We start from the raw sequence: 25,109 nt of genomic DNA, 5'->3' as shown, positions 1-25,109 counted from the left end.
TCCATGGATGGAGGAGCCTGGTAGGCCACAGTCCATGCGGTAGTGAAGAGTCGGACATGACTGAGTGACTTTACTTTCATGCATTGGAGAAGGAAATGGCAACCCACTCCAGTGTTCTTGCCTGGAGAATCCCAGGGACGGGGGAGCCTGGTGGGCTGCATTCTATAGGGTTGCACAGGGTCAGACACGACTGAAGTGACTTAGCAGCAGCAGCAACAATAGTCCTTATTGCTTGTTCATTTTGCCAATATCTACATTTATTCTTTGAATTTATAAATTGCTTTCACCTTTCACTATATAATAATTTTTCATAAAGATTATATAGAAGAAATAAATATAAATTCATTTTCACTTGTTTTTCATCATGCCTTTAGGGTGATAATACTCTTAATATCTCTGGTTTTTTTAGTGTGACTATTTAAAATTTACTTAACTTCATGTCTTTATAGAGTAAGAATGCTTAATGATCTAGATAAAGTGATGCTCTAAGCTTATTAAACCATTTTATTTATTTTATTTATTTTTTTGCCCACACCACATGACTCAAGGAATCTTTACTTTCCTGACTAGGGATTGAACCCATGGTGGAAGCATTGGAGTCCACTGGAACACCAGGAATTTCCAAAACCATTCTGTTATTTTAAGGACCATATTATAAAGTTTTACTTTGAAAAGTTACATTTTTAATGTATGTTTTTAATTTTTATATTTTTAGGTCTTGTTATAAAATTTTGATTCCACCTCTAGTGATTAGAAGTCATTTTGATGAAGTAAAGTTAATTGCTAATCAAATTCAAGAGGATTGGAAAAGTCTTCTGACAGACTCCTTTCCAAAGATTCTTGTAAATATTCTTCCATACTTTGCTTATGAGGGTACAGAAGACAGTGGGATGGCACAGCAAAGAGAGACTGCTACCAAAGTCTATGATATGCTTAAAGATGAAAGCTTATTAGGAAAACAGGTATGACTTCAATATTTACAATACCTTTTATCCCATAGTTGATCTGAGGTATAACTTCAGGCTATTCATCACTTATGCAATTAAATTTAATATTTTATGATAATCACTATCTCACATAGGCAATCCATTAATTTTTTTGTTATTGTACAGTGTTCTCTCCTCTTGATTGGTTTTTAAATGTTTTTAATCAGGAATTTTCTTTTTAACTTTGGAAAATTTTACCACATTTTCCTTGTAAAATATCGTTTTCATTGGTAGTAATACATGAATACAAACTGGTTATTAAATTTAAGCAACACTGAACAAGGTATAGAAAATCTTCACTTTCTCTTGACTATCATTTAGCCCTTCATTTTTGAAGGAAGAGTACAATCCCATGTTCCCATTCTCTGCTTTTTCCATGGGCATTTACTACCTTCAAATGTATGATGTAGCTTACTTATGAATTATGTTCATTGGTTTTGATCAACCTTCTCCACTATAAGTACTTGTAAAGGTCGGATTTTTCTTCTTTTTTCTGATGTATCCCAACTATCTAGTATATATCAAGTACTCATTATTTGATGAAAGATGGAGTCAAGTTAAAAAGGACCTAACAGTTTGTTTCTTTTATAGTAATTTATACATATCTACAATTATTTGAGGCAACTTATATTCAGATACATATATAAACTTTTTAAAGTGAAAGAAAATTGGTCTCTCCACTTTTTAACATAAGCAAAGGAAGACTAACAAAGCTTGGTCAACGTTACTATTAAAATTGGATAAACTTCATCAGACTCTTTTTTCATTGCCTAGTTATCTGTGACCAGCAAGTCTCTTAGTTGCTTAGGTGGGCTATTCCTATTCAGAGATGTTGTAAGTATGTAGGCTGGAGGAAGATGGTGAGCAGTGGTGCTCCCTCCCTAAAAGGCAGTTGGAACAGAATGTTGGCTTGCCAAAGGGTATGGAATTAATGAGAGGCAGTCTGCTTCCAGACCCTTTCACCCAATCTTTCAGCTTAGACTTCTGAGCAGATCTACTCTTAGTATTCCTCTTTATGTATTCAAATCAAAAGAAAGCAATTTTGAGTCAGAATAAGTCTAGATGGGAAATGTGATTACATTAAACCCTGATTAAAACACTAGTCTCAAGAACAAAGAGAGCTAAAAATCAAAAATAATTTCTTAGTTTCTTTGTTAAAGACATAAATTTTTATTTGTCTCAGTTTCATTTAGCATCATTGTTTTAAGTTAATTTTTTCCTCTGTTTCTCTAATATGCAGTTTATCTAAATCAATCCAGATTCTTTTTTCTGTGGATAAGTGATGGTACCACTGTTATCAATCTTTCAGTCTTCTATAACTGTCAGGTGTTGAATGCCTAAAATATATAGTTATAAGATTGTTTATGTATACCTAGATATCTGAATTTTTTTGAATTATTTTTATGTACCTTTAGCTTAAACGTTAAAAATTTACTTGTAAGAAAATTATATAAAATTAAGGAAGTCAAGTTGTCACCTATGTGCAGGGAAACTCACTAATTTTTCCTCTGATATTAATCAGACTTTGCCAGTTTGTCTTACTAATTCCAGATATACTGGAAATAGGGCTGGATTTTTAAAAGGGCTGAAACCTTGGAATTGATGATATGCTGTAACTAATGTTACGTTACAGGGAAAGGCTAAGATCTTTACATTAGATTTCTGTTGTGCCACATTCCAGAATATTTTTGCTGTTAGGAAGGGTTTCCAAATCTCTGTGTGGAAAAGGTAAAGATAGTAAATGAGCCCATTTGCCTTTTGGTTTAAAGCACTGTAATTCATTACTTGGAGAGCTAACAAAAAACACCTTTTAAGACTTTATAGTTCTCATTCATTTGGCTGAGGTGTAATGTCATATACCCACTCTTTTTATTTAGAGAACTTATGCCTTTTGTGAGGCTGCCTGTAGCAAGAAGTGGGTGATGAAGAGTCTGTTCCTATCCAGGAGGATTTTTACCTAGTATTAATGACATGGGAAATAGATGGGGAAACAGTGTCAGACTTTATTTTTTTTGGCTCAAAAATCACTGCAGATGGTGACTGCAGCCATGAAATTAAAAGACGCTTACTCCTTGAAAGAAAAGTTATGACCAACCTAGATAGCATATTCAAAAGCAGAGACATTACTTTGCCGACTAAGGTCCGTCTAGTCAAGGCTATGGTTTTTCCAGTAGTCACGTATGGATGTGTGAGTTGGACTGTGAAGAAGGCTGAGCGCCGAAGAATTGATGCTTTTGAACTGTGGTGTTGGAGAAAACTCTTGAGAGTCCCTTGGACTGCAAGGAGATCCAACCAGTCCATTCTGAAGGAGATCAGCCCTGGGATTTCTTTGGAAGGAATGATGCTAAAGCTGAAACTCCAGTACTTTGGCCACCTCACGCGAAGAGCTGGAAAAGACTCATTGGGAAAGACTCTGATGCTGGGAGGGATTGGAGGTGGGAGGAGAAGGGGACGACAGAGGATGAGATGGCTGGATGGCATCACGGACTTGATGGACGTGAATCTGAGTGAACTCCGGGTGTTGGTCATGGACAGGGAGGCCTGGTGTGCTGCGCTTCATGGGGTCGCACAGAGTCGGACACGACTGAGTGACTGAACTGAACTGAATGACGTAGGTAGCAGCTAGCCTCAGAATTTGGGATATCAACCAAGTTGGAATCTGGAGGAAAGATATGCAGGGAACAAAGGGTTGATAATTGCCAGTCACTGGGAATCCTTACTAGTAAAGTTCTCTAAGATAGTGTTCTCAAATAAAGGTAAAATGCAGATTGATGAGCGGTATAGATCAGTGGGGAATTTGGTTGGCAGGAAAGTGATTAGGTTGAGGAATTTCAAGCTAGACCTGAGGCCTTACTCATTAAAGTGATTCTTTAAAATTAAATGAAAAAGGTGGATTAAGAGAGTCTTGTTTGATATGATTTCCCTATTTTCCTTTGAGTCTGTAGGTTGGCTGCATAGCAGAAAAAAGTGCTAGTTGCATGTCTTACAGATCTTAGATCTTTGATAACTATTTCCTTCTGTAATCACTGAATAATTTTGGAAATGAGACAATAACGTGAACCCCTTAAACTAGCTGACTTAAAGATCACAGACAGGAAAACTTAAATATATTTTATTTTGTATCCTTGCAGATTGATCATTTATTCATTAGTAATTTACCAGAGATTGTAGTGGAGTTATTGATGACGTTACATGAACCAGCAACTTCTGGTGCCAGCCAAAGCACTGACCCCTGTGACTTCTCAGGGTATGGATATTTTTAATTTAGAGGATTAGCTGCAATTTCAGAAGGTCCTTGGGAAGTTTATTAATTGACACCTTCAAATGTCTATTTCAGTTGTTAGACATGTACTGTGCTTTTAAATTGTTTCTTTTAAAATAGTTACCTTTGAATTGAAGTTATCTGCTGTACTGTAGCCTCTTCATAGTAACTGCTCTTTTAATTACCACTTTGTTTGCAAATTCAGTAACCTTTTTATTCTCAGTCTTTTTGTAATATTTGAGCATTGTGCCATCTCCTATCTCATGAAATTTTCTTCTTCATGACCCATTATTCTTTGTTCGCTTCTCCTTATCTGTGACTTGGCTTTCTGTATCACCATTTTCCTTTGCTAGTAGAATCTTACTATATTGCAATTTCATTTGCGTGTAAAACCTACTTGTTGTTTATGAATCGTAGAGTTATCCATATACATTGTTATTCATTTACCTTGATTGTAAGGTACTGAAAACATCCTTAACTTTTTTATATGCTATACAATACTAAGGATGTAAAACAGTAATAATACCTATTAAAATACTTCTGCATGTATAATTTCATTTGGTGTAGTATTTGATTGCTGTCTTGAATGTTATTTTGTTTACGGGTATACCCATGGCTGATTCATGTCAATGTATGGCAAAAACCATCACAATATTGTAGAGTAATTATCCTCCAATTAAAATAAATAATTTAATTTTGAAAGATATTATTGAGTTTAAAGTACTAGAATAGAGCTTTAATTCATACCTTCAGTAAAGTGATAACTAGGTCTATTTTTTATAACTGCTGTTAACTTTATTAACGATTTTTTAAGCAAATTATTGACTACCTCCTAGAAAGTTATTTAGGTATTCTGATTGATGTATATAGACTGTAATGTGTCATTTGTGATTTTATTAAAAGTCTAGTTTTCACCTAGAGAATAACTAAAATTTGGGGTTATTATAATCTAAATTTTTCTTTTGAATTTTCACTGATCTATCAAGAAAATGTTTTTTCTTGATAGTTTTATTCTGAAAATGATGACTGATTTTTTTCTATAACTCTTAGGGATTTGGATCCTGCTCCTAATCCACCTCATTTTCCATCACATGTGATTAAAGCGACATTTGCCTATATCAGCAATTGCCATAAAACCAAGCTTAAAAGCATTTTAGAAATTCTTTCCAAAAGCCCTGTAAGTATACTTTACTAGTATAACACCTAAAGAGAGAATTCCATCTTTTTCAGCTAGAAAATCTGTTTAAGTACATTTTATTTTTATTTTTTCGTTAAGTATAAGTACATTTTATTTTATTATTTTTTTTAATAAGTACATTTTGAAAAGAAAAAAGTAAACAAATGGAAAATTTACTTGAATAAATTAAGAAAAACACTCATATACAAGTTTATATCTTGGTATTTTACTTGTCAGTATTAATTGAAATATGTCACATATGAGGGCTGAATTTCATCATTTTAGTCAGGTTGGCTCAGGAAGTGTGTATATATGTATTTTTTTAAGAATATACTACTAAATATTGTTTACTATCTGAAAATGAAATAAACTGACAAGTTTTTTAAAATTTAAGGTAGTAATTTTCTTAAAGTGATATTTTGCATTTGATATCAAAACTCCAAGCAAAATTCTGAAATTTAGAATTCTGTAATCTGAATATAAAAATGTGTGTATTATGTCTGAGTATATGTGGTTAGGCAAGGTTTTACTAAATGTATCTTTATTTTCTAGGATTCCTATCAGAAAATTCTTCTAGCCATATGTGAGCAAGCAGCTGAGACAAATAATGTTTACAAAAGGCACAGAATTATTAAAATATATCACCTGTTTGTTAGTTTATTAATGAACGATATAAAGAGTGGCTTAGGAGGAGCTTGGGCCTTTGTTCTTCGAGATGTTATTTATACTTTGATTCACTATATCAACCAAAGGTAAATGATATATTTAGACCAATATATAAGAAGCTTTTCTACCCTCATCTTAATTAAAAATTTATATGCTTCTACAAGGTAGAAGCCAGAGTATTATTTTCTGAATTTTGCTATATATATATATATATATATATATATATATATATATTATATTTTACAAAGTGAATCACTACTTCTCCAGCTCTCAGTTCAGTTCAGTTCAGTTCAGTCGCTCAGTTGTCTCCAACTCTTTGCGACCCCGTGAATCGAAGCACGCCAGGCCTCCCTGTCCATCACCAACTCCCAGAGTTCACTCAAACTCAGTCCATCAAGTTGGTGATGCCATCCAGCCGTCTCATCCTCTGTCGTCTCCTTCTCCTCCTGCCCCCAATCCCTCCCAGCATCAGAGTCTTTTCCAGTGAGTCAACTCTTCGCATGAGGTGGCCAAAGTGCTAGAGTTTCAGCTTTAGCGTATTCCTTCCCAAAAAATCCCAGGGCTGATCTCCTTCAGAATGGACTGATTGGATCTCCTTGCAGTCCAAGGGACTCTCAAGAGTCTTCTCCAACACCACAATTCAAAAGCATCAATTCTTCGGCGCTGAGCTTTCTTCACAGTCCAACTCTCACATCCTTGCATGACCACTGGAAAAACGATAGCCTCGACTAGACGGACCTTTGTTGGCAAAGTAATGTTTCTGCTTTTCAATATGCTACCTAGGTTGGTCATAACTTTTCTTCTAAGGAGTAAGAGTCTTTTAATGGCTGCAGTGATTTTGGAGCCCCAAAAATAAAGTCTGACACTGTTTCCACTGTTTCCCCATCTATTTCCCATGAAGTGATGGGACCGGTTGCCATGATCTTTGTTTTCTGAATGTTGAGCTTTAAGCCAGTTTTTTCACTCTCCTCTCACTTTCATCAAGAGGCTTTTTAGCTCCTCTTCACTTTCTGCCATAAAGGTGGTGTCATCTGCATATCTGAGGTTATTGATATTTCTCCTGGCAATCTTGATTCCAGCCTGTGCTTCTTCCAGCCCAGCGTTTCCCATGATGTATTCTGCATATAAGTTAAATAAGCAGGGTTTCAATATACAGCCTTGACGTACTCTTTTTCCTATTTGAATCCAGGCTGTTGTTTCATGTCCAGTTTTAACTGTTGCTTCCTGACCTGCATATAGATTTCTCAAGAGGCAGGTCAGGTGGTCTGGTATTCCCATCTCTTTCAGAATTTTCCACAGCTCTAGAAGTCTTTAAATATTAAAAGTCTTCTCTTTAACATTTTAAATATGCTAATTTTACATGGCCATAAATACATGTTACCATAGCAGTTCTGCTCACCACTTCCAGTGTGTGGTAAGGGGAAGGAAGGGGGATTCCCAATGCATACCCAGGGTATTCTTCAGACATCACCTGGTACCCACCTGTACATAGTGTCAGATCCCACAGATTAAGAGTTCAGTCCTACAAGACTACCCTCTCTCCAACCTCATCAGACTTCAGTTGAAAACTATAGACTGGAGGTTTCAATAACCCCCTTCCTTTCGTTTGATTATTTTGCTAGAGTGGCTCACAGAACTTAGGAACCTATTTGCTCACTAGATTGCTGGTTTATTACAAAAAGAAATAACTCAGGAACAGCCAAATGGAAGAGATAAATAGGGCAAAGTATGGGGAAAGGGCATGGAGCTTAAGTGGTATCTCCAGTCACTTCATTCTCCCCATACCTGCAAATGTTCACCAACCCAGAAGCTCCTTAAACCCCATCCTTTTGGGTGTTAACAGAGGAATCATCAGCCATTGGTGACTGATGGAAGGGAAAGTCCTTCTTGATCAGAGAGGTGGAACAGAAACAACCCTTTAATTATAGGGTTGGTTCTCTTGGCAACCAGCCCACATCCTTAGAGGCTTCCTCAAAGATACTTCATCAACATAACAAAAGACTTGTTTATTGCTCTCATCACAGGAAATTCCATAAGTTTTAGGGACTCTGCCAGATGTAGGGACAATGACCAAATATATATTTCTTATTATAAATCACAGTATCACTATAGATTTGGGGATGTATGTTCTTTTTAGCATCTCTATACTTTCTATTGGTTTTAATAATTATTCTATTGTTTTCTTATTAGTAGATAACATTGTAATCAAATAAATTGATTTATTTACCCTCAAAGCATATGAAGATATCTATTTCCATTTTGTTTTCTCATATTCTTTTTTGCTTTTTAAAAATATAATTTTAATTTTAAGTCATATGTATGTGTGTGTAGAGAAGGCTATGGCACCCTACTCCAGTACTCTTGCCTGGAAAATTCCATGGACAGAGGAGCCTGGTGGGCTGCAGTCCATGGGGTCGCGAAGAGTTGAACATGACTGAGCAAATTCACTTTCACTTTTCATTTTCATGCATTGGAGAAGGAAATAGCAACCCACTCCAGTGTTCTTGCCTTGAGAATCCCAGGGACGGAGGAGCCTGGTGGGCTGCCGTCTCTGGGGTCACACAGAGTCGAACACGACTGAAGCAACTTAGCAGCAGCGCAGCAGTATGTGTGTGTACTTTAAGTCATTCAGTCTCTTTCGTTCTCTTTTTTATAGGTTTTATTATGATGTTAAAATATATAACATCAAATTTCTCATTTTTAACTATATTTTAAATATCCAATTTAGTGCTATTAGTTATGTTCATGGTATGCTATTAATTTTTATTTCTGTCATTGCAGTTTCCAAATACAACTTATTTATTACCTCAAATAGAACCTTTCTACTCATTAAGCAATAACCACACAGTTCCTTTTCCCTATAGCCCTTATAGCTTCTAATCTACTTCCTTTTTAAAATTTCCTTGTTTTAGGTATTTTATATAAGCAGAATCATAATTTCTTTGCCCTTTCCTGTAGGCTTGTTTCACTTAGCATATCTTCAGTGTTTATCCAGCATCATGCTTTCTTGTGGCTAAATAACATTCCATTGGGCTTCCCTGGTGGCTCAGATGATAAAGAATCGTCCTTCTATGTGGGAGACCTGGGTTTGATCCCTGGGTTAGGAAGATCCCCTAAAGGAGGGCATGGCAACCCACTCCAGGATTCTTGCCTGGAGAATCCCCATGAACAGAGGAGCCTGGTGGGCTACAGTCCACACGATTGCAAAGAGTTGGACACAACTGAGTGACTAAGCACAACAACATTGGATATATGACACTTTTTTTTTATTCATTCATCTCATGATGAAAACTTGGATTGTTTCATAGGCATGAAGTGGTATCTCATTGCATTTTCCTGCTAACTACTAAGGAATATCTTTTCATGAGCTTATTGATGATTTGTATGCCTTCTTTGGAGAAATGTCCATTTAAATCCTTTGCCCATTTTAAAAATTGGATTGTCTCTCAAATCAAAAACCGGTTTGAGAGAATAGCATTGAAGCATGTATATTAGCATATGTGAAATAGATCACCAGTCCAAGTTCAGTGCATGCAACATGCAGTCAAAGCCGGTGCACCAGGACAACCCAGAGGGATGGGATGGGAAGGGAAGTGGGAGGGGGATTTGGGATGAGGGACAATACAATAAAAATAGAGAAAAAAAATTGGATTATCTTTTTGTTGTTGAGCTGTAGGAGTTATTTATATTTTCTGGGCTTAAACTCAGTATGTGATTTGCAAATATATTGTGGATATTGAATTTATATGTGATTTGCAGGTAGTTTTTCCCATCCTATATAATTTTCACTTTCCTGATAATGTCTTTTGATGAGCAAATATTTTTAATTTTGTAAGGTCTCATTTATCTTATTTTTCTTTCATTTCATGTGTTTTTGGTATTGTAGCTAAGAATGCATTGGCAAATCTAAGGTCATGGAGATTTACCCTTAAAGAGTTTATTCTAAGAGTTTTATGATTTTAGCTCTTAGATTTAGGTTGTTGATTCATTTTAATTTTTATAAATAATGTGAGTTAAGGGTTCAGTCTCATTCTTTTGCATGTGGAAATCTAGTTGTCCCAGCACTATTTATTAAACACTATTCTTTCACCCTTGTCAAAAATCAGTTAGCCATTGATGTATGGGTTTATTTCTGGATTCTCAGTTCTATTCCATTGGTCTTGCCTTGTGCCAGTACCATGCTGTGTTGCTTGTTGTTGTTCAGTTGCTAAGTCGTGTCCAGTTGTTTTCACCTTAGGGACTACAGCCAGGCTTCCCTGTCCTTCACTATCTCCCAGAGTTTGCTCAGACTCATGTCCATTGAGTCAGTGATGCTATCCAAATATCTCATCCTCTAGCCCTCTTCTCCTCCTGCCTTCAATCTTTCCCAGCTTCGGGGTCTTTTCCAGTGAGTCGGCTCTTCACATCAGGTGGCCGAAGTACTGGAGCTTCAGCTTCAGCATCAGTCCTTCCAATGAATAGTCAGGGTTGATTTCCTTTAGGAATGACTGTGTTGCTTACTGTAGCTGTATAGTAACTTTTGAAATCAGGAAGTGTGAGTCCTCCAATTTTCTTCTTCTGTTTCAAATTGTTTTGACTCTTTGGATACCTTGCAATTCCATATGAATTTGTTGACCAGTTTTTCCATTTATGCAAAAAACGTGCTGGAATTTAGATGGATATTGCATTCAATATGTGACTATTTTAGATAGTGTTAATATTTTAACAGTTTGTCTTCCAGTCCATGAATACAGGATGTTTTTCCATTTACTTGGGTTTAATTTCTTTCATCCATGCTATGTAATTTTCAGTGTATAGGCGATTCACATCCTTGGTTAAATTTATTCCTAGATGTTTAATTATTTTAGGTGCTATTGCAAATGGCAACCCACTCTAGTAGTCTTGCCTGGAGAATCCCATAGACAGAGGAGCCTGGTGGGCTGCAGTCCATGGGGTCACAAAGAATCGGACATGACTGAGTGACTGTCACTTCACTTCTGCTCCATCCAGAACTAAGGACCAGGACCCCACATTAGAAATGGGATCTGAAGTTTTCATGAATGCTGCCAGGCTGGGGACGATGTGGGGCAAGGACAAGTAAAATCACCACAAAGCTTTCCTGGTTTTTAAGTTTCCTTTTCCTTGATTCAGTGATTGCTTGATTGTTGCCGTTTCACGGAGTTCTAACAAAGTTCATACACTTTGCTCGTTTTTCAGTATTTCTGTCATGGGAGCTTGGAGCTGCCTACTCTATCATTTTCTTGGTGTCTCTTCTGTTTTTGGAATTTAAACATCTAATTTTAAAGAATTAGATGTGAAACTAACTTTTATGTTATGCCACATCAGAATTAGAGCTGTTGAACAATAATGACCTTTGAACAAGTTGATATCAAAGTAGTGTCCTGTAACTTATTGTTTTTTCCCCCACGTTAGGCCTTCTCATTTCATGGATGTGTCATTACGTACCTTCTCCCTTTGTTGTGACCTGTTAAGCCGGGTTTGCCACACAGCGGTAACTTACTGTAAGGATGCTTTAGAAAGTCATCTTCATGTTATTGTTGGTACACTTATACCCCTTGTGGATGATCAGATGGAAGTTCAGGAACAGGTAATTGCCCAAATCATGTTCAAAATGATATTTGAAATATATTGATAAAGTATTCTTAGAAAGAACTAGTTGTTTCATGTTTACTTGGTATAATCAGTAATTTTAGTGAAAATAGTCTTTGAAAAATGATGGGGAAAACATTCTCAATGAATTAATCCTTGTAATCTTTTTGTTATATAGTACCTAGTAATTTTGATCTAATAAATAACCTGATTTCTTTCTTACTTATACTGAAATATAGAGGTAGTCAAAACTAGGGATCCAGTTCACATTACTCTGATGGTGTAAGAGATATTATATGAAATGCTTCAGTAATATTGACAACCGTGTTCCTCAGTGTCCATCCTATAGTAAAGGCCCTATATGTTTGTTGAATTATTTGAAAGCCCAGAAACCATAGTAGCTAGGTGCCTTAGTAGTGATTAGAACATTTTATCTAAACCAGGTTAATAGAGTTTGCATCATTTATTACAGTGGGTATATTTGTTTTACTTTAACATAGAATTAATCCATTTTTCTTGATTTTTTTCTTTTTTAATTATGTTTAGGTGTTGGACTTGTTGAAATTCTTAGTGATTGATAACAAGGATAATGAAAATCTGTATATGACAATTAAACTTTTAGATCCTTTTCCTGACCACGTTGTCTTTAAGGATTTGCGTATTACTCAGCAGAAAATCAAATACAGTAGCGGACCCTTTTCACTTTTGGAGGTAATAATTATTCTGTCATCTTGCTATTTTGTATTAGAGAGGATAGTAATACTTTCTGGAAGTCTCTAATCCTCTCAGAGGAAAAACTGGTCTTTTTTAAAAATTGTGATTAAAAAAGCATAACCTGAAGTCTGTCCTGCTAACAGATAAAAGGTCCGATGCTATAAAGAGCAATATTGCATAGGAACCTGGAATGTCAGGTCCATGAATCAAGGCAAAATTGGAAGTGGTCATGCAGGAGATGGCAAGAGTGAACATCGACATTCTAGGAATCAGCGAACTAAAATGGACTGGAATGGGTGAATTTAACTCAGATGACCATTATATCTATACTGCAGGCAGGAATCCCTTAGAAGAAATGGAGTAGCCATCATGGTCAACAAAAGAGTCCGAAATGCAGTACTTGGATGCAGTCTCAAAAACAGCAGAATGATCTCTGTTCGTTTCCAAGGTAAACCATTCAGTATTACAGTAATCCAAGTCTATGCCCCAACCAGTAACACTGAAGAAGCTGAAGTTGAATGGTTCTATGAAGACCTACAAGACCTTTTAGAACTAACACCCAAAAAAGATGCCCTTATCATTATAGGGGACTGGAATGCAAAAGTTGGAAGTCAAGAAACACCTGGAGTAACAGGCAAATTTGACCTTGGAATACGGAATGAAGCAGGGCAAAGACTAACAGAGTTTTGCCAAGAAAATGCACTGGTCATACCAAACACCCTCTTCCAACAACATAAGAGAAGACTCTATACATGGACATCACCAGATGTTCAACACCAAAATCAGATTGATTATATTCTTTGTGGCCAAAGATGGAGAAGCTCTATACAGTCAACAAAAACAAGACCAGGAGCTGACTGCAGCTCACATGATGAACTCCTTATTTGCCAAATTCAGACTGAAATTGAAAAAAGTAGGGAAAACCACTAGACCATTCAGGTATGACCTAAATCAAATCCCTTATGATTATATAGTAGAAGTGAGAAATAGATTTAAGGGACTAGATCTGATAGAGTCCCTGACAAACTATGGACCGAGGTTCATACATTGTACAGGAGGCAGGGTTCAAGACCATCCTCATGAAAAAGAAATGCAAAAAAGCAAAGTGGCTGTCTGGGGAGGCGTTACAAATAGCTGTGAAAAGAAGAGAAGCAAAAAGCCAAGGAGAAAAGGAAAGATATAAGCATCTGAATGCAGAGTTCCAAAGAATAGCAACAAGAGATAAGAAAGCCTTCCTTAGCGATCAGTGCAAAGAAATAGAGGAAAACAACAGAATGGGAAAGACTAGAGATCTCTTCAAGAATATTAGAGATACCAAGGGAACATTTCATGCAAAGATGGGCTCAATAAAGGACAGAAATGGTATGGACCTAACAGAAGCAGAAGATATTAAGAAGAGGTGGCAAGAATACACAGAAGAACTGTACAAAAAAGATCTTCATGACCAAGATAATCACGATGGTGTGATCAGTCACCTAGAGCCAGACATCCTGGAATGTGAAGTCAAGTGGGCTTTAGAAAGCATCACTACGAACAAAGCTGGTGAAGGTGATGGCATTCCAGTGGAGCTATTTCCAATCCTGAAAGATGATGCTGTGAAAGTGCTGCACTCAATATGCCAGCAAATTTGGAAAACTCAGCAGTGGCCACAGGACTGGAAAAGGTCAGTTTTCATTCCAATCCCAAAGAAAGGCAATGCCAAAGAATGCTCAAACTACCGCACAGTTGCACTCATCTGACACGCTAGTAAAGTAATGCACAAAATTTTCCAAGCCAGGCTTCAGCAATACATGAACCGTAAACTTCCAGATGTTCAAGCTGGTTTTAGAAAAGGCAGAGGAACCAGAGATCAAATTGCCAACATCCACTGGATCCTGGAAAAAAGAAGAGAGTTCCAGAAAAACATCTATTTCTGCTTTATTGACTATGCCAAAGCCTTTGACTCTGTGGATCACAATGAACTGTGGAAAATTCTTCCAGAGATGGGAATACCAGGCCACCTAACCTGCCTCTTGAGAAACCTATATGCAGATCAGGAAGCAACAGTTAGAACTGGACATGAAACAACAGCCTGGATTCAAATAGGAAAAGGAGTACGTCAAGGCTGTATATTGTCACCCTGCTTATGTAACTTCTATGCAGAGTACATCATGAGAAACACTGGGCTGGAAGAAGCACAAGCTGGAATCAAGATTGCTGGGAGAAGTATCAATAAGCTCAGATATGCAGATGACACCACCCTTATGGCAGAAAGTGAAGAGGAACTAAAAAGCCTCTTGATGAAAGTGAAAGTGGAGAGTGAAAAGTTGGCTTAAAGCTCAACATTCAGACAATGAAGATGATGGCATCTGGTCCCATCACTTCATGGGAAATAGATGGGGAAACAGTGGAAACAGTGTCAGACTTTATTTTGGGGGGCTCCAAAATCACTACCCTTGGTGATTGCAGCCATGAAATTAAAAGATGCTTACTCCTTGGAAGGAAAGTTATGACCAACCTATATAGCATATTGAAAAGCAGAGACATTACTTTGTCAAGAAAGGTTCATCTAGTCAAGGCTGTGGTTTTTCCTCTGGTCATGTATGGATGTGAGAGTTAGACTGTGAAGAAAGCTGAGCACCGAAGAATTTATGCTTTTGAACTGTGATGTTGGAGAAGACTCTTGAGAGTCCCTTGGACTGCAAGGATATCCAACCTGTCCATTCTGAAGGAGGTCAGCCCTGGGATTTTTTTTGGAAGGAATATACTGAAGCTGAAACTCCAGTACTTTGGTCACCTCATGCGAAGTGTTGAAAAGACTCTGATGCTGTGAGGGATTGGGGGCAGGAGGAGAAGGGGACAATAGAGGATGAGATGGCTGGATGGCATCACGGACTCGATGGACATGAGTCTGAGTGAACTCCGGGAGTTGGTGATGGACAGGGAGGCCTGGCTTGCTGTGATTCATGGGGTTGCAAAGAGTTGGACACGATTGAGTGACTGAACTGAACTCAACAGAGAAAAAACTGAATTTTTAAATATACTCTTGCTTTGCAGTAAAAGTATATATATCAAAGTTCTTGGTGAAATCTGAATTTAAGTATTAAAGAAGTATAATATAAAATATGCTTGATGAAATATACACATAAAATTCATTAATATCTTAAAATTACCGTCTGATCCTCTGAAGGAAAATATAATGCTTGAATTAGAGATGATATGTAACTTTTTGAAGAGTTTTTCAGGTTTTAATCTTGTTTAACCCTTATAAATTTCAAAAGTATGTTCAGTTTTCCTTATAAATGTTACTATAATTTGACTCTATATTTGACTATAATCAATATGAATATATAGTTAAATATATTGAAACAGAAAACTAGAATTGTAGTGATGAATAAATACAAGTTTAAGTTTTTCCCTCTGAGTACGCTGTAACAATCTTAAACTCTAACTATTTTATCATGAGAGAGTCTATTAGAATTTAAATGATTAAAACACTAAGATTTGAAGTGAAATAAGTAACTTACTTCCACCTTGTCTGGTAGTAACAGTGATAGTAATCAGTGTCTGTGGATGGCATTAACTGATTTTTAGAAATTTTATTTTACAGACTCAACCAATATATGTCAAAAGCAAGTTACATTTTTAGCTGATTTTCTCTTTTAGGAAATCAACCATTTTCTCTCAGTAAGTGCTTATGATGCACTTCCATTAACAAGGCTTGAAGGATTGAAGGATCTTCGAAGACAACTAGAGCAACATAAAGATCAGATGATGGATCTTATGAGAGCATCTCAGGGTACTCATTTTAATGACTTGGGTTATTTTTATCTGTTTCTTTTTGAAAGAATCTCTTACAATTCTTGCTCTTGGTTTAATTGCCACAGATTTAGTTCAGACCCTAATCACTTCTCATCTAGTTATAAAAGACTTTCTAAGTTGTATCCTTTCCTTGAATTACTCCCATTTTATCCATCCTTTGGACCTGTGCCGGAATGTCCATGTTTATTCTGCCACTTAAAAAAATGTTAACAATTTGCTGCTGCCGAAAAGAATAATTTGAGTTCTTTAAAGGGAGGCATGCAAGATAATCTCTCTCTGCCTACTACCCCAGTTTATTTAAATAAAAGAAACATTTCATTTTAAGCATCTTAGCCATGTATGTGTTTTGTTTGCATGTATGTGTTTTGTTTGTATGTATGTGTTTTGTTTGTATGTATGTATGTGTCTGTTTTGTATCTACACACATATTTGTATATGAGTTTCTAGCGTTTTTTTTTTAAATTTAAGAAAACTTCCATTTTTAAGTTGATTTGATTTTAGTTTTTAGGTTATTATAGTACTGCACTTGGTGGAAATATTTTCTACTTATGTTTTGATTTTCATCATCCTGTGTTCATTAACTTATTTCTATTCTGTGAATTTTGTCCTCAGTACTTTTAAAAATTAATTTTGTTTTGACCATCTGAATTGTGAGTTTCTAGAATATTTGTTCTTGAGGTATATAAATGTATATACATGTATATATATATATGAAACATGAACTTTCTCTTTGTATATCTAATTTTTGTATACTTGGATATTTTATTGATTCATACCAATGTAGCTAATAGTTGTTTATATTTAAATTTAAATGACTTTAAATTCAGTGAAATTTAAAGTTCAACTTCTTTGTTGTGCTAGCACATGTCAAGTTCTCAGTAGTAACATGTGGCTTGTGGCTGTCATTGGACAGCATGGACTATAGACCATTATCATCATTGCAGAAAATTCTATCGGACAGGGCTGGTCTATTCTAAATGCAAGAGGGTAAAAAACCAGGCATTCTCCCAAGGTTCCTTCTAGTTTAATGCTGAATAATTTTAGTGTTTCTAAGTGTGATTTTGCTAAAGATATTGATTTCTCTGTACAATTTGTTAAGACATTTTTCTCTTTCTGACTGCCAAATATTGCTGCCAAATGTTTCCCCATGATTCTATTGAAGAAGAAAGTTCGGATACATTCATTTACTTTGTATTTTTGAAGTGCCCATAATTTAAAATCTTCATTGAAGTTTTCTAGTCACACAGTGTAATATATGAACATATTATAAAGAAAAGTGTTGTCTCCACCATAACTTAAACTAATTTTTTCAAAACTGCTTCTAGATAACCCTCAGGATGGCATAATGGTGAAGCTAGTTGTCAGCTTGTTGCAGTTATCCAAGATGGCAGTAAACCACACTGGTGAAAGAGAAGTTTTAGGTAAACTATTTGGCTTAGTGAATATGAGTTTTTTTGTTTGAGTGGTTATCTTCATAGCATTTTAAAAATCAGTAAAATTTGTTGTCTGAAATACTGGGGAAATGTAAAGTGCTAATTAGATTTCTGTTTAGTTCAAGTATCCTTAAGCAGCCCTCCTTTCATATTTTCCTTCCTTAGACGTTCATATAAGGTAAAAAGTTAGTGATTAATTGCCTAGCTATTAATTTTAAAATGGCTTGTACATATTTGCTGGAGAGGGGAATAGCAAACACTTCATTATTCTTGACTTGAGAACCCAATGAACAGAATGAAAAAGCAAAAAGGTATGACGCTGATAGATGAACTTCCCAGGTCAGTAGGTGCCCAGTATGCTACTAGACAAGAATGGAGAAATAGCTCCAGAAAGAATGAACAGCCTGAGTCAAAGCGAAAACAACACCCAGTTATGGATGTGACTGGTGATGAAAGTAAAGTCTGATGCTGTAAAGAACAATATTGCATTGGAACCTGGAATGTTAGGTCCATGAATCAAGGTATATTGGAAGTGGTCAAACAAGAGATGGCAACAGTGAACATCGGCATTTTAAGAACCAGTAAACTAAAATGCACTGGAATGGTTGAATTTAATTTGGATGACCATTATATCTACTATGGGCAAGAATCCCTTAGAAGAAATGGAGTAGCCCTCATAGTCAACAGGGCTTCCCTTGTGGCTAACCTGTAAAGAATCCACCTGCAATGCGGGAGACCTGGGTTCAATCTCTGCATTGGAAAGATCCCCTGGAGAAGGGAGAGGCTACCCACTGCAGTATTCTGTCCTGGAGAATTCCATGGACTATACAGTCCATGGGGTTGCAAAGAATTGGACATGACTGAGTGACTTTGTCACACGCTAGTAAAGTAATGCTCAAAAGTCTCCAAGCCAGGCTTCACCAATACGTGAACTGTGAACTTCCAGATGTTCAAGCTGGTTTTAGAAAAGGCAGAGGAACCAGAGATCAAATTGCCAACATCCACTGGATCCTGGAAAAAAGAAGAGAGTTCCAGAAAAACATCTATTTCTGCTTTATTGACTATGCCAAAGCCTTTGACTCTGTGGATCACAATGAACTGTGGAAAATTCTTCCAGAGATGGGAATACCAGACCACCTGACCTGCCTCTTGAGAAACCTATATGCAGGTCAGGAAGCATCAGTTAGAACTGGACATGGAATAACAGACTGGTTCCAAATAGGAAAAGGAGTACGTCAAGGCTGTATATTGTCACCCCGCTTAACTTATATGCAGAGTACATCATGAGAAACACTGGGCTGGAAGAAGCACAAGCTGGAATCAAGATTGCTGGGAGAAGTATCAATAAGCTCAGATATGCAGATGACACCACCCTTATGGCAGAAAGTGAAGAGGAACTAAAGAGCCTCTTGATGAAAGTGAAAGTGGAAAGTGAAAAAGTTGGCTTAAAGCTCAACATTCAGAAAACAAAGATGATGGCATCTGGTCCCATCACTTCATGGGAAATAGATGGGGAAACAGTGGAAACAGTGTCAGACTTTATTTTGGGGGGCTCCAAAAATCACTGCAGATGGTGACTGCAGCCATGGAATTAAAAGATGCTTACTCCTTGGAAGAAAAGTTATGACCAACCTAGATAGCATATTCAAAAACAGAGACATTACTTTGCCAACAAAGGTCTATCTAGTCAAGGCTATGGTTTTTCCAGTGGTCATGTATGGATGTGAGAGTTGGACTATGAAGAAAGCTGAGCACCAAAGAATTGATGCTTATAAACTGTGGTGTTGGAGAAGACTCTTGAGAGTCCCTTGGACTGCAAGGAGATCCAGCCAGTCCAAGCTGAAGGAGATAAGCCCTAGGATTTCTTTGGAGGGAATGATGCTGAAGCTGAAACTCCAGTACTTTGGCCATCTCATGCGAAGAGTTGATTCATTGGAAAAGACTCTGATGCTGGGAGGGATTGGGGGTGGGAGGAGAAGGAGATGACAGAGGATGAGATGGCTGATGGCATCACTGACTCGATGGACATGAGTCTGAGTGAACTCCGGGAGTTGGTGATGGACAGGGAGGCCTGGCATGCTGTGATTCATGGGGTCGCAAAGAGTCAGACACAACTGAGTAACTGAACTGAACTGAGTGACTTTCGCTTTCACTCACAGTCAACAAAGAGTCCGAAATGCTGTACTTGGGTGCAATCTCAAAAGTGACAGAATGATCTCTTTTCATTTCCAAGGCAAACTATTTCATATCACAGCAATCCAAGTCTATTCCCCTACCACTAATGCCAAAGAAACTGAGGTTGAATGGCTATGAAGACCTAGAAGACCTTCTAGAACTAACACCCAAAAAAGATATTCTTTTCATCATAAGGGACTGGAATGCAAAAGTAGGAAGTCAAGAGATACCTGGAGTAACAGGCAAGTTTGGCCTTGGAATACAAAATGAAGCAGGGTGAAGGCTAACAGTTTTGTGAAGAGAATGCACTGATCATAGCAAGTACCGTCTTCAGCAATACAAAAGACGACTCTACACATGGACATCACCAGATGGTCAATACTGAAATCAGATTGATTATATTCTTTGCAGTAGAAGATGGAGAAGCTCTATACAGTCAGCAAAAAGAAGACCAGGAGCTGACTGTGGCTCAGATCATGAACTCCTTATTGCAAAATTCAGACTTAAATTGAAAATGTATGGGAAAGCTACTATCAGAAAGATAATAAGCAGATTCAGCAAAATTGCAGTGTACAAGATCAACATGCAGACAATAATTTTTTAACATATTTTATTAAATACCATAATGACAGGGGAAGAACATGAGGCAGCCCTCTGCCATCCTGAAAACATCTATCTTCATTTGGGTAGTGATAATATAGATGGAAAGAAAATATATGTGCCTGCATGTATATGTGAATTTTCACTGAACTGAGTGTGTAAGATTTATGGACTTTATGTAATACCTCAGTTAAAAGTGGATACATACAGTCGCTATTGGAGAAGGAAATGGCAACCCACTCCAGTATTCTTGCCTGGAGAATCCCTTGGATGAAGGGCTGCTGTCCATGGGGTCGCACAGAGTCAGACACGACTGAAGCAATTTAGCATGCATGCATGCACAGTGGCTGTATTTAGACTTCCCTTAGTATCTACATTTTACTAGTTAATCTATCTCTTGAATATGATTTTATAGGGGAAAATATTACCCACATGGATAATATGTAAAGGAAATGATACAGTATTTTGTAGCTTCTTTAATCTATTCAACATCTGTGAGGAAACACTTACATGTTAAAGGATGACAAAACCATATTTTTGAAAGTAGAAAATTTCTGTTTTATATGTGATCTCTTAGCTATAACTTTACTGACTTGAAATTTCTATATGTAGAGGCTGTTGGAAGCTGCTTGGGAGAAGTGGGTCCTATAGATTTCTCTACAATAGCTATACAACATAGTAAAGATACATCTTATAACAAGGCTCTTGAGTTATTTGAAGATAAAGAACTTCAGTGGACCTTCGTAGTGCTGACTTACCTGAATAATACTCTGGTAGAAGATTGGTGAGTATTTAATGATACCTTGTGTCTGATAGCACTTCCTCAATTTGACATTCAAGATTGACCTCATATAAATTAACATTTCCAATAACTAAATAATAATAACAACATTCTCCTTTAAGTTGCCATACTTTTAGTCTTAGATATTTAGTCAAAATCATTGTATTTTTACTAATTCACATAGTTACTAAAACCCTATTTGCCAGGTGCTTATTATCATGATATATATACTATACAAGGTGCATGTTAAATTTTAGTGAGAGTGAAATTTAAAGTTGCTCACTCCTATCTTACTCTTTGCAATCGCATGGAATTTTCCAGGCCAGAATACTAGAGTGGGTAGCTGTTCCCTTCTCCAGGGAATCTTCCCAACCGAGGGATCGAACCCACGTCTCCTGCATTGCAGGCAGATTCTTTACCAGCTGAGCCACCAGGGAAGGGTAGACTAGACAAATAAATAGCGCAAAACTACCAAGTGGTTCTACAGAAAGCATTAGGATAGGGGAATATAAATGGTGGTATTTGGGGCACTTGTCAAAATCAAATCTCAGCTAGACGTTTTGATCCTTTTTTAAAAAAAGTTTTATTTTATATTGAAGTATAATGGATTATACTAGGGCTTCTCTGGTGGCTCCAAGGTTAAAGTATCTGCCTCCAATGCGGGAGACCCTTGTTTGATCCCTGGGTTGGAAAGATCCCCTGGAGAAGGAAATGGTAAACCACTCCAGTATTCTTGCATGGAGAATCCCATGGACGGCAAAGCCTGGTAGACTACAGTCCACGGGGTCGCAGAGAGTTGGATACGACTGAGTGACTTCACCTTCACCTTCACCTTCATGATGGATTAACAATTTTGTGATAGTTTCAGGTGGACAGCAAAGGGACTCGGCTATATTATATCCATTCTCTCCCAAACTCACCTTCCATCCAGGCTGCCATATAACATTGAGCACAGTTCCCTGTGCTTTATATACAGTAGATCCTTGTTGGTTATCCACTTTAATTATAGTAGTGTGTATGTGTCAATCCCAAACTCCCTATCTCTCTCCTTCATCCTTCCCCCTTGACAACCATAAATTCCTTCTCCAAGGCTGTAAGTCTGTTTCTGTTTTATAAATAAGTTAATTTGTATCCTTTTAAAATAAGTCATAGAGTGGGAATTATAACTCCAAACACTTTAAGCTAATCAGACAGGGCTTTCTTTTTCCCATTAATGCTCAATACGAAACAAAATGGTAACAGTATAATTTCAGCTTGCTGATTATGAGATTACTTTTACTTTCTCGTCTCCTCCCCATTTATCTATTTGCAGTTATCTATTTATTATTTACAGACCCTTGAACAATGTGAGGGTAAGAATGTTTGCTTAGTGGAAAATTCATGTATACTTATAGTTGGGGCTCTCTATCCATGGTTCTGTAACTGAGGAGTCAACCAGCTGCAGATGGTATAGTATTTACTATTGAAAAAAAAACTGTATAAGTGAATCTATACAGTTCAAACCCTTGTTGTTCAAAGGTCAAATGGATTTATTTTTGATATATTTGAGCATTTCATCACCACTATTTTTGGGGACTGGGTTCAAATGATTTTTGCCCACAATTGGGCATGTTTCTAAGGTGAATAGGGCTTCCCAGGTGGCCCAGTGGTAAAGAATCCACCTGCCAATGCAGGAGAAGCGCGTTCGATCCCTGGGTCAGGAAGATCCCCTGGAGAAGGAAATGACAACCCACTCCAGTCTTCCTGCCTGGGAAATCCTGTGGACAGAGGAGCCTGGTGGGCTACAGTCCATGGAGTTGCAAAGAGCTGGACATGACTGAGCAGGCATGTACTCCCATACTATGGTAAAAAGGTATTTTGCATCTGTTTCCCTGTAACACCCTCTCCTTCTCTTGGGGAATAAATGATTGGCAATAATGTCTACTTGCTATGTTTTCATTGTTGATTTTAAGGACATGTATCTTTCTCTTTTATTGTTGTTACAGTGAAAGGGCTGGCATGGTTTCCTTCCTGACATTTTGTTAGAAAAATTTTCAAGCATACAGCAAAATTGAATTTTTGCAGTAAATACCCATATAATTACCACCTAGATTTTTACTATATTCTACCATTATTATCCTTATTTTATCACATTTAGCCATTCTTCTATTCATTTTTTAATTCATCTCATTCTAAACAATGTATTTCAAAGTGTATCTGATACAGATTTTGAAGAGATTTTCCACAGAAAATTTGCAAGCTTTGTGTTTCACTTGTTACACAGAAATTTGCAATTGATTTTTCAGAAAAAGGTGCACAAAAATACTAGTGTGACTTAAACTTGAGAACCGCAGGGAATAGGTACAGTTTGTTTTTCCTGTCTGTTTTGTAAGAGGAAAAAAATCATTACATGTTTGAGGGACCTCAGGTATACAAAGGGATGTTAACTAAGGAATTCACAGAATCATGGAAGGCTTCTGTGAGGAAATGTCATTTAGTGGAACTGCATATTCAGGAATTAACTGGAAGATGATTAGTAATAAAACATTCCAGGCAGGGAATAGCTAGAGTAAAAAGAAGCTTCCTGTGTTTGGGGATCAGAAAAAGCCTGGTGTGGAAGAAGATGACGTTAAATGAAATTAGAAAGGTCTGATTAATAAATTTGGATTTTATTTGAAATACATAAGGAAGCTATGGAGTTTTAAGCAGAGTAGTTATGATGCAACTAATCCTTTTACTATGACTTTTATATGGCAAATGGCTTGTGATAGGGCAAAAATGGAAATAGGAAGCCTGATTATGAAACTGTTGCAGTAGTGCAGAGGAAGGGTGGCAGAAGGCAGGCTTCCCTGCTGGCTCAAACGGTAAAGAATTTGTTTGCAATGCGAGAGACCCAGGTTCGATCCCTAGGTCAGGAAGATCCTCTGGAGAAGGAAATGGCAACCCACTCCAGTATCTTTGCCAGGAGAATTCCATGGACAAAGGAGCCTGATGGGCTACGCTCCATGGTGTCAAAGAGTTGGATGAGACTTTCACTTCACTTTCAGTGAAGATGAAATGGAACCTGGGGATATTTTTAACACAGAGCAGCAGGACCTGCTGATGAATTTGGAGGAGACAGAGAAAGATGACAGAATGAAGGATGAATCAAGTTTAGTGTTTATGCTTCTGTATCTTAAATTGAGACTCCTAAAGGGACTTAAGCCTTTACTTGATAGCTCATTATCACATATTTATTTAAGACATTTTATGTCAGCTATCATGTTTTCAGTACTGTTGTATTACAGTCTCCTTTTTCTTAATTTTTTGAAAAAGAGAAGGACCTTTTCACTTACTGTTTGTTTAAAATTGTTCTAGACATAATGTTATCATTTGTAGGGAAATTCCATTCTCTGTTACACCAAATTATTTGTTTCTCATAGAGAAAATGTTATCAAAATATTTTTTTGTGGGTGATTAGTATTCTGTCATTCTCATCCCTCATTAGTCAATGTTATTTTCAAGTATTTCTTTTTATGAGACTTTTTAATTTATAATAAGTCATAAACTTTCTTATAGTGAATGAAAGGAATTGCTGTTACAGTAATTAGTAACTCAGGTTTACTAAAGGAATATTAAAAATTGCTTTGGTAATTGTTTGATGTTACCCAATTTTATAGGTGTAAAATTTCCTAATAAATGCAAAGGTTTCCTAATATAATTTAAGGTTTTAATTTTTTCATAAGGAGTTGCTTCACATTCATTAAGATTAATATTGATATACTTTGTGACATTTGAATTATATGTGTTTTTCAGTGTCAAAGTGCGAGCGGCAGCTGTTACCTGTTTGAAAAGCATTTTAACCACAAAAACTGGACATAGTTTCTGGGATATTTATAAGGCAACAACTGATCCCATGCTGATCTATCTACAGCCTTTTAGAACATCAAGAAAAAAGGTCTCTCAA

At 36.8% G+C, this 25,109-nt stretch overlaps 1 protein-coding gene across 4 annotated transcripts in view; it reads left to right on the top strand.

Moving 5' to 3' along the window:
• Positions 1-25,109, top strand: part of ATM (ATM serine/threonine kinase) — a 155,913-nt gene that overhangs the window by 62,544 nt on the left and 68,260 nt on the right. For all 4 annotated transcript variants that reach the window (XM_018059835.1, XM_018059834.1, XM_018059836.1 and 1 more), the window contains exons 27-36: positions 716-962; positions 4,118-4,233; positions 5,299-5,425; positions 5,978-6,177; positions 11,504-11,678; positions 12,227-12,391; positions 16,040-16,172; positions 17,521-17,616; positions 21,016-21,187; positions 24,959-25,100. In XM_018059835.1, the coding sequence (XP_017915324.1) occupies positions 716-962; positions 4,118-4,233; positions 5,299-5,425; positions 5,978-6,177; positions 11,504-11,678; positions 12,227-12,391; positions 16,040-16,172; positions 17,521-17,616; positions 21,016-21,187; positions 24,959-25,100 (1,573 nt within the window). The remainder of the gene's footprint in view (positions 1-715; positions 963-4,117; positions 4,234-5,298; positions 5,426-5,977; positions 6,178-11,503; positions 11,679-12,226; positions 12,392-16,039; positions 16,173-17,520; positions 17,617-21,015; positions 21,188-24,958; positions 25,101-25,109) is intronic.

Source organism: Capra hircus, chromosome 15 (assembly GCF_001704415.2).
Source record: "Capra hircus breed San Clemente chromosome 15, ASM170441v1, whole genome shotgun sequence".
Lineage (NCBI taxonomy): Eukaryota > Metazoa > Chordata > Mammalia > Artiodactyla > Bovidae > Capra > Capra hircus.
This window is presented reverse-complemented; position numbering and strand designations above follow the sequence as displayed.